The sequence below is a fragment of the Ictalurus furcatus genome, chromosome 13 (genome assembly GCF_023375685.1).
Source record: "Ictalurus furcatus strain D&B chromosome 13, Billie_1.0, whole genome shotgun sequence".
Taxonomy (NCBI): Eukaryota; Metazoa; Chordata; class Actinopteri; order Siluriformes; family Ictaluridae; genus Ictalurus; species Ictalurus furcatus.
The window spans coordinates 619573-629567 of record NC_071267.1 but is presented as its reverse complement, the minus strand read 5'-3'; the positions used below and the strand labels follow the sequence as shown (position 1 = coordinate 629567).

The 9995-nt window shown below is 43.5% G+C and overlaps 1 protein-coding gene across 1 annotated transcript in view; it reads right to left on the bottom strand.

The window, feature by feature from the left end:
* Nucleotides 1-1275: 1275 nt before the first annotated feature.
* Nucleotides 1276-9995, bottom strand: part of adam11 (ADAM metallopeptidase domain 11) — a 25715-nt gene continuing 16995 nt past the window's right edge. The window contains exons 14-27 of the mRNA XM_053639735.1: nt 9845-9935; nt 9709-9760; nt 9501-9600; nt 9287-9358; nt 8937-9029; nt 8708-8788; nt 8296-8346; nt 8142-8205; nt 7815-7920; nt 7571-7690; nt 7236-7404; nt 5893-6007; nt 4732-4822; nt 1276-4530 (exon numbers count right to left, since the gene is read on the bottom strand). Of these exons, the coding sequence (XP_053495710.1) occupies nt 4485-4530; nt 4732-4822; nt 5893-6007; nt 7236-7404; nt 7571-7690; nt 7815-7920; nt 8142-8205; nt 8296-8346; nt 8708-8788; nt 8937-9029; nt 9287-9358; nt 9501-9600; nt 9709-9760; nt 9845-9935 (1251 nt within the window). The 3' untranslated portion in view covers nt 1276-4484. The remainder of the gene's footprint in view (nt 4531-4731; nt 4823-5892; nt 6008-7235; nt 7405-7570; nt 7691-7814; nt 7921-8141; nt 8206-8295; nt 8347-8707; nt 8789-8936; nt 9030-9286; nt 9359-9500; nt 9601-9708; nt 9761-9844; nt 9936-9995) is intronic.

The following is a 9995-nucleotide window of genomic DNA, read 5'->3' as shown; positions in this document are numbered from 1 at the left end:
CAGGGACCGTTACAATCTGGCAACCCGACCCGCCCAGCGCCCCCCTTTATGTGTAAACGTGGAAGATCTGCAGCTCTAACACACACACACAAAGCTACTCGCGTGCAGGAAAATGGCGGATTCGGTGTTTAAATCAGCTGGATGTTGAAATAAAAGTGTTTTATTATTTTTCTTTTTCTGAGAGGTGCTCCAGGCTGAGAGGAACCCAGAAGAGGGGCTTCAAAAATCTCCAGCATTAAAGTCCTCACTTGTTTTGAGAGATAGCACTGCCACACACACACACACACACACACACACACACACACACACACACACACACACACACGCTGCATTCCACATTTCAGTGCTCAACAATATGCAAAATTAGTACTGCATGTGTGTGTGTGTATATATAAGCAATATTTTAAAACACTTAACTAATATAACACTAGTTTAATAAAGTATTTCTGAAAACTGCTGAAACTGTAGAAGTGAATATGAGACTAGGAGAATCTCATCATGAAGTGTAATAAATATATTTCAGTTAAAAGACCAGACAACTACAAATAAAGCTAAGTCCCCCCCCCACACACACACACGAATAAAAACACCACACACTGCATGTTTTCATGTCATTTTTTATTTTTATTATTATTATTATTATTATTATTTCAGCCTTTCGATTAATACAGAAATGTTTTTTTTTTTCTCTAAATCTCACGTGTTACACTGCGGCTCGTCTTAAAGCAACGTGGAAGTGAATTTAATCTGAAATGATCGACAGTTTTTCTCTCATCAGCCACTCGGTCAGACATGTAGTTTTATTCACACACACACACACACACACACACACACCGTAACGGTTCTGTGTAATTCTACATTCATTTACAATCAAACGTCGCAATGGTATGGAATACGTTTCCTATGATGCAGCAATTCTTAGCTTAGCGTGTGTTAGTGTTAGCATTAATAAGGTTACAGCTGTGCGTTTCGTACACTGATATTAGTTTATAACTATTCATATACAGGAGTGTTCATGTTTATGTACAGATACCGGTAAGTGCGTGCATATCTATCTATCTATCTATCTATCTATCTATATATATATATATACACATCGTAAAATCATAGACAATAACCAACATAACGTAAAGCGAGTTGTGCTCCGTGGCGATCGGCGTTCGGTCAGAGCGGAGCGGGAGACGAGCGCTAGAAATCAGGATAAAAATCCAAGTGTTAAATCGTCACGTTAAAGTTTAAATCAGGAAGTCAACACTATGAACACTGTGGCCCAAACCTGAGACTAAACACACAGACATGCGTTAAAAAGACAGCCGTATATCCGTCACGCTGTACACTGTGCACTGACGGAGGTAACGCAGTGAGTCTCTGAACCGTGACGCGCACAGTAACTGGGATTCGGCCGTCAGAGGGCGGCGGCAGTGCTACACCAAAATCATCCACCCAAATCATACGTCCAAAATCATCCACCCAAATCTAAACCAAAACAAATAACTCATTCGTTCTCCTTCACGTGTAACACGCAGGACACCTTTCTCCACCCCTCTCTCCGCCCAGCTACACTTCTCCTAAAATAAGCCCTGAAACGTATTTATTTATTTATTTATAACGGTATGTCACTAAAAATTGGTCCTGTCATTTATTTATTGTTATTGATGGGAATGTAGAGTATTATAAATGCTTAGATTTATTAGTTTTTGTTTTTTTTAATTATTATTATTATTAATGATGATGAAAATTGGACCCGTAATTTTTCACAGAATTTACTGTAAATCCTTTATTTGTTTGTAATTGATGGTCATTCAAAAAAAAAAAAAAAGAAAGAAAAAAAAAAAGAAACGTTTAAGGTATAAACTTTGGTAAATTCATTCGTCCTTGATTAATGGTAATTCAGTGCAAATCTTTTTTAAATTAGTCCTTTATTTATTTATTTAGTTTTGAAATTCATGCTCGGTTCAAATAATAAGGGAATCGTTTACACCATCACTAGTACTGAACTTCACTGTAAACTACTTGTTTATTTGTAATCAATAACGCACACTTTACCATGAACGAGTCCTTACACTGTTCACTGATGGGAATTTACTGTGATAGTGCTTTAGGGTCATTTCTTAATAATAATAATAAGAAGAAGAAGAAGAAGGCGGCTACATGTGTAGTGTGTGTGATACGGGTGATAGAGGTGTAAATTCAGTAAGGATGAATAATGTTGAGTGTGTTTAACGTTCAGTGTGTTTAAGACTAGAGTTTTAAAATGTGGTCTTTTCAGCTAATCCCCGACGCGACACGGTGAATAATATCGATTTTTACGTCAATCTTTAAACTGCTCGGCTGGAATTTGTTTCTTAAAGCCCTCTCGATTCCATTCGAGTTTATAAAATACTGGAAGAGTTTTTCCATCGGACGACCTGATAAACATCACAACAGATTTCAGCCCTGAATATTCCTTATTTCCGTGTCCATCCGTTTCTTCCTCGTGTGACGAGTTTATATCTGCGTGAGAGCGGGCCTGTGAACGCGAATATAACTCATAGAACCATCTGTCAATCATCACCCTGAGAGAGAGAGAGAGAGAGACAGACAGACAGAGAGAGAGGGAGACAGAGACAGAAAAAGAGAGAGAGAGAGAGAGAGAGAGACAGAAAAAGAGATGGAGAGAGAGACAGAGAGAGAGGGAGACAGAGAGAGAGATAGATAAAGAGACAGAGAGAGAGATAGATAAGAGAGAGAGAGACAGAGAGAGAGAGAGAGACAGAGACAGAAAGAGAGAGAGAGAGACAGAGAGACAGAGACAGAAAAAGAGAGAGACAGAGAGAGAGACAGAGAGAGAGACAGATAAAGAGACAGAGGGAGAGATAGATAAGAGAGAGAGAGACAGAGAGAGAGACAGAGAGAGAGACAGAGAGAGAGACAGATAAGAGAGAGAGAGACAGAGAGAGAGACTCTGAAACACAGCCTCCTTTAAATACTCTTTTTCCTCCTTAACACATGGATTGCGATCCGTTTGTGCTTATGTCTTAACACGGGTGTACCGTATATGAAGTATACACACACACAAGAAGCGCACACACTCACACACACACACACAGTGATCTATCGCGTGTTCACACGGGACGCGCCCTGCATCACACTCTCACAATACATTATATATACGAAATTGAAACTGGCAGAATGTTTCTACGTTCGTCTTCCTAAAAACTGTGTGCTTGTCATGTCGTCATACAGGAAAAGTCCACACACACACACACACACACACACACACACACACACACACACACACACACACACACACACACGCGATACATGAAGAAAAACGATGCAACTTCGTGCTGTTTAAAGTTACATTCAGACGTTTATGCACACCGTATTTTAATAATCGCTGGAGGGCTGACGACAGAACACACTTCAAACGGAATAATAATAATAATATAACAATACTAAACCACACACACAGCGCTAGTACCAACGCTTCAGTGCTCGGATTTTACAGTGACAAGTAAACTCACGTGTGTGTGCGTTTGTGCGTGTGTGTGTGTTTTCGGCTCAGAACAGTGTAAAGTCCGTGTGCGGTATTAGTTATTCCTATATTTATGACGCTTCTTCTTTTCCCGGATTCTCCGCGCGGTCAGAAACTCCGACCATCTGACTATGTTACACTCGAAACACACGGATCTCAGACGATTCGTCTGAAGCGACCGATCTGAGGAGATGATAATGTACATGTAGATCAGATTTACATCAGACTCGAAGCGTTCCTTTAAACCTTGACAGACATGGTGAGGGAGGGAGGGGGAGGGGCTTATTGAACGGTATTAAATACCATTTGGCAGGAATTCAGCGTGTTATTGTAAAGTTCTGGACCGATGCTACACGGCCAGTCGGACGTTCCCGAACGCCATCGAGTGAGGCGCGGAAAGATAAAAAGATAAAAGAACGCCGATCGCTTCTTTAAAAAGGTACACAGAGACTCGGGCAGGTTCGGCTGACGGCTCAGACTCGTACGAATCTCCGAATAAACACGACGTGAGGAACGGAAGGTGGGCTGGGGAGCGCGGGACGGTTCAGACGTGGCGAGAGGACAGAGAAGAGCGGAAAGACGAACAGGAAGCAGAGGCTTTGTGCAGGTTGGAGTGGAAGACATGGTGGTTTTTTCCCCCCGCCGCTCGTTTCTCCTCCGAACGTAAAAGGACAGTGAAGAAAAGAGGACAGGACAGCGGAACGGACAGACTCCTCATCCTCCTCCGGATCTGAGGAACAACGGAACCAATAAGAGAACGACAGAGCACCGGCTGTTAGGAAACACAGAACCTGCAGAGAATTCCCACTGATATAAAAACTCCGTACGAAAACAACACAAACTGTATCTCGGTTTATAAAAATATAAAAGAGGCCGAAGGTTAACCAGCGCCTCGGGTTCAGGAACCAACACCGGACCTGTTCTCATACAACAGAAAGGCCTAAACATCACCGAAAGAAAAGAAACGTCACATGTCCTGTTCCGCAGGGTCATACCTTCCTCTCCGGATATTCCTGGATTTGGGGAAAAATCACACACACACACACACACACACACACACACACACAGAGAGAGAGAGAGAGAGATGATCAGTGTACAACTCAAATAAAGAAAGCGTTTTTCCATCTGTTACAGTGAAACTTACTGTGTGTGTGTGTGTGTGGTGGTTCTACTCTGGCGTCAGTTATATATATATAGCGAGAGAGTGATCTTACTTGAAGCCCCAGCCTGTTCCTCCCAGCACTATAGCTGCCAGCAGTATGGCTCCTGCTAAAGAACCGATGATGATGTTTGTGCCACTCGGACCTGCACACACACACACACACACACACACACACACACAGTCACTTCACTTCACTTCACTTCACTTCACTTCTTGTGTGTGTGTGTGTGTGTGTGTGTGTGTGTGTGTGTGTGTGAGATAGGAGTAGGAAATACTAGTTCATGCATTCGTCACCTCTAGATTAGATTACTGTAATGCCTTACTGTCTGGATGTTCCAGTAGGAATATAAATAAGCTCCAGTTAGTCCAGAATGCAGCTGCTAGAGTCCTAACTAGAACTAGAAGGTACGACCATATCACACTGATATTATCAATACTGCATTGGCTCCCAGTAAAATCTCGCATTAACTATAAAATACTTTTATTAGCCTATAAAGCACTAAACGGTCTCGCGCCACAATATCTAAGCGACCTTTTGGTTTTATATAATCCGCCACGCCTACTTAGATCAAAAGATGCAGGCTATTTGACGGTACCTCGAATAGTGAAGGCTACAGCAGGGGGAAGAGCTTTCTCTTATAGAGCCCCACAGTTATGGAACAGTCTTCCGGTTAGTGTTCGGGACTCAGACACAGTCTCAGTGTTTAAGTCTAGGCTTAAAACGTATTTGTTTACTCAAGCCTACCCTGACTAGATTCTGTTCTATTACTTCGCAGTCATAATTATCTTTTTTCTCCCTCTCTCCTTTCGCCGAGCCCCACATGAATTTATGGAGATACTAGAGATCCAGATCCTTTCTGCCTCTGGATGGAGCTCAAATCTTCTCTAATTCCAGACTGCTGGGACTACGGCTGCTCCTAAGGCCATACAGACTTCATATAAATCCATAATGAACTTTTTCACACTATCTGTTGTTACCCAGATGAGGACGGGTTCCCTTCTGAGTCGGGTTCCTCTCAAGGTTTCTTCCTCTTAAAACATCTTAGGGAGTTTTTCCTTGCCACCGTCGCCACTCAGTGGCTTGCTCAGTTGGGATAAATTCGCACCTTTAATATCTGTATACCATGTTGATATTTCTGTAAAGCTGCTTTGAGACAATGTCTATTGTAAAAAGCGCTATACAAATAAAATTGAATTGAATTGAATTAAATACCTTTGTATTTCTCGGGTCCTTCTGGAAGCTGTGGATCGGGGAGCGGGTCGTACACACTGCAGTCCTTCCCCGTGTAGTCCGAGTCACAGATACACTTCACCTCGTTACTGCACGTCTGAGAGAGAGAGAGAGAGGGAGTGTGAGTGTGAGAGAGAGTGTGAGAGAGAGTGAGAGAGAGAGAGTATTACACACACTCGGCTGTATTCAGAGGTGAGAATTGAAAAGCGATGTAAATCCTTTTTCCTGGAGTTCAGAATGAGGTTATTGAAGGGGATTTGCGTTACCGGATCATTCTCTATTCAGCGTGTATTCCTTCCTCATCCAACAAGAGCCTGAGAAAGTGCTTACTGTAGATCAGAGGTTCTCAACCTTTTGCAGCTAAACCCCCCAAGCGCCTAAAGCCCCCCCCCCATATTGGAGGAGACCAGCTACAATGATTATCTATTCTATATCAAATCTCTCTATCTATCTATCCCTAACCTATAATCTGTTTTTGATAGATAGATTTTTTCACTTTTGTGTTTTTGTTACTTTAATTATGATTTTCTAAATGACTTTTATAACGCTATATCCCGGACAGGTGTGGAAGATGAACGATAAACGTTTGTGAACACTAGAACTACTCTGATCAAGAGAACTAGGCTGTGATAACCTGGACTATTTTACATGGAAAACATGTTGCATTCTATTCGTCTCGCGTTGTAAAATACACTGGCATGTGAATGATGTAAACTGGGATGAAGGGCGCGGCTCGTTATCCATCACACTGTTAAATCTCTGGCTCTCGGCCCCTCACTGAACAGAGCAGACGCAGAGAGAGGTGTGTGTGCAGCGGGAAAGCAGGACCCCGCGCGTGCTAAAGGGGTCTGAAAAGTGGCTAAGTTGGCAACGCTGGTCTGCACTGACCGCTAGATAAAAGGCAGACTAAACTCCGCCTCTCTCCAGCAAAAAGAAAATACAGAGGGTGAGAGAGAATGCAGAGTTTTTCAATTTATGCACATCCTATATGAAAAGCAATAAAATACACAGAGGACCCAAATGATGCAATATCTGTGAATTCTAAAAAAATAATAATAATCGCACCCGCCTTCCGATCTCTCCACGCCCCTGGTTGATGAGCACTGCTGTAGATGAATGAATGAATGAATGGTGTTAGTGACCTGTTGCAGTACCGCCCGGCATCAGCAGGGGGTGGTGTTGTGTACAGAAAGACAGTAGTGCTGACAGATCTGGCAAATTCAGTCAATCCCCAGTGTGTAAATGTGTGTGTGAGTGAGAGAGAGAGAGAGAGAGAGAGAGAGAGAGAGAGAGAGAGAGAGAGAGAGACACACACACTCACTCACCCCATGATCGGAGCAGATGTGTGAGCTGGAGGAACCGGGACACACAGACAGGTTAAAGGTCATCACCGGCACACAGCGTCGCTCCAAACACATCATGTTAGGACCACACGGAGTTCCGTCCTCTACATAACCCAGATCTGAGCCATCCTCCAGCACAGCATGTCCTCCACTACACACACACACACACACACACACACACACACACACACATACACACAGTGTAAGGGTCATCAACCAGAAGATCTTCTCGCCTTACTGGACATGTACATTCTACTGTTTCTGTTAACTGTTCTGTACACACACACACACACACACACACACACACACACACTTACTGGCAGTCCAGGTACTTGTTCTGATGGTAGATGGTGAGACTGGTGACTTCTCCATCTAAATCACCGTAACGAGGCTTCATCGTCATATTAGAGCACAACAGAAACCCACACAGTACGTCACTGTGGAGAGAGAGAGAGAGAGAGAGAGAGAGAGAGATGGGTAGAAGTTAGAAAAATATATGCTCAACGCCTCAACTTTACACACTGTGTGTGTGTGTGTGTTTGTGTGTGTATAGATGCTCACGGTTTGCTGCACTGGATCCATCCCTGTCCACTGGAGTCTCGTCCACAGTTCCCTTTCTCCGTCCCCTCAGTGTTCAGCCTCTCATAACACACACGGTCTGCTGAGTCTAACACACACACACACACACACACACACTATGATCTCAGTAACAGTACAGAGGAGTGTAGTGTTAATGTGCAGGGCACTAGGGGGCACTAATCACTTACAGAAAGAGACTTCTGTGTGGGAATTTAAATATCACTGCTGTGTGTGTAGTGTTTTCCCACAGAGTTGTTGAATTGTGATACACACACACACACACACCTGAGGTTAAGGTATTGTACTCACTGTGACCCCAGAGTGCCTGACACTGCCCGTCTCTGGTCTTACAGCGACCGCCGTAACAGCGACCCTGAGAGAGGTGCATTGTGGGAGATTTGTCATTGGAGAAGTTCTGAGAGTGTACACAGCAGTGTGTAGAGGAGCAGGTGAGCACATTTACCTGTCCTGCGTCACACGTGTAGCCGTCCAGCTTGTTTACGTTAGGAGGACACTGGGGACCAACATCATCAAACACACGACGTCAGTTTTATACATACAAAAAAAACCCTGGACTTGGAATGAAAATCTGTTACAAAATAAAACAGGATTTTACAAATACTAAAAAAAAAAAAAACCCGTCTATATAAAGTGCTATAACTACCAAAAATAACGCAGTAGAAATACCGCAATTCAGTGCATAAATACAGAATTAATGACAACCTGCACTATGGGTGCTCAATAACACTGGAACTAAAATACTAAAGACGTGGATTATACATAGATTCAAAAAAGAGTCGGGATTATAAATAATAAAATAAATAAATAAATACTAGAAATTTGAGGTAAATGAAGATAAGAAGTGTAAACGTCACCTGACTGGAATCTCCAGGACACGTTTCTGGTATATCGCAATCGTTTACAGCGTCTCGACACACCACACCTCTCTGCTCATACTGTAACGCACACACACACACACACACACACACACACGAGAGCAGAAAGATGGATTAGTAAATATTTATGTATTATAGAACATAACAGACAATGTGTGTGTGTGTGTGTGTGTGTGTGTGTGTGCGCGTGTGTTTGACATGTCCTTACCCTACACCTGTTACAGCACAGTCCATTACTGCACATTGCATCATGGGTAAGAGTGCACTTCTTACAGCATGCGCCTCCTGCTCGGGAGCACTCCTGTCTCACACACACACACACACACACACACACTACATCAGCACACAGGAAATGGTCAGTACAGCTTCCTGTCTAGTCATCATCCCAGCACAGTTTCCTGACTGCACGTGTACTTTAAATCGAAGAGAATATACAAAATGTACAAGAGTCCATTTATACAGAAAACAAAAACATCAAGTTCCACAACTCCTCCTCTTCCTCCTCCTCCTCCTCCTTCGAAAGATCATTACGAGAAGACCCGGGCTTTGCTGACTCACCACTTGCGAGCCGCAGTCACACTCTTCCCCCTGCTCCACGAATCCGTTCCCACATTCAGGAGGATCCAGTAACTGAAAAAAGCCCATCGTGAAATAATAATCCACATAAACACACAGTTCAGCGCAAAGAAACAATAACAAAAACAACCAACAAGTAGTTCCTTGTGTGTGTGTGTGTGTGTGTGTGTGCACGTGTGTGTGCGTGGGGACTAGCCATGGTGGGTTTGTTGAACAGACAGCTGCCTCCTCCGTCCTGCAGGAAGCGTACGTACTCCTCCACACTGCAGCGGGAGAACTTCCTGGGCAGGTAGTACCTGACACACACACACACACACACACACACACACACACACACACACACGCACAGTTAGATACACACAGAACACACACACATCTCTGAAGGATCTGGATTCCAGACTTACCCCGTGTCCTCCATGATACATCCGAGCCAAGGGTCCGGACATCTGCAGTCTCCTGTTAAAGTACACAGTGTGCGCTGCGGATTACTCTCCATCTCTCCAGACAGACAGACAGACAGACAGACAGACAGAGTCTCACCTGCGGTGGCACGGTCTTTATTCCACATCATACCCAAATTCTGTCCTAAGCTCTGACACAGCGTGATGGCCATGGGTCCCACGTTTCCGTACTGCACACCGGATTGTGAGGATACAGATAAAGAACACGTTTTATTAACCTGAGCGCCCCA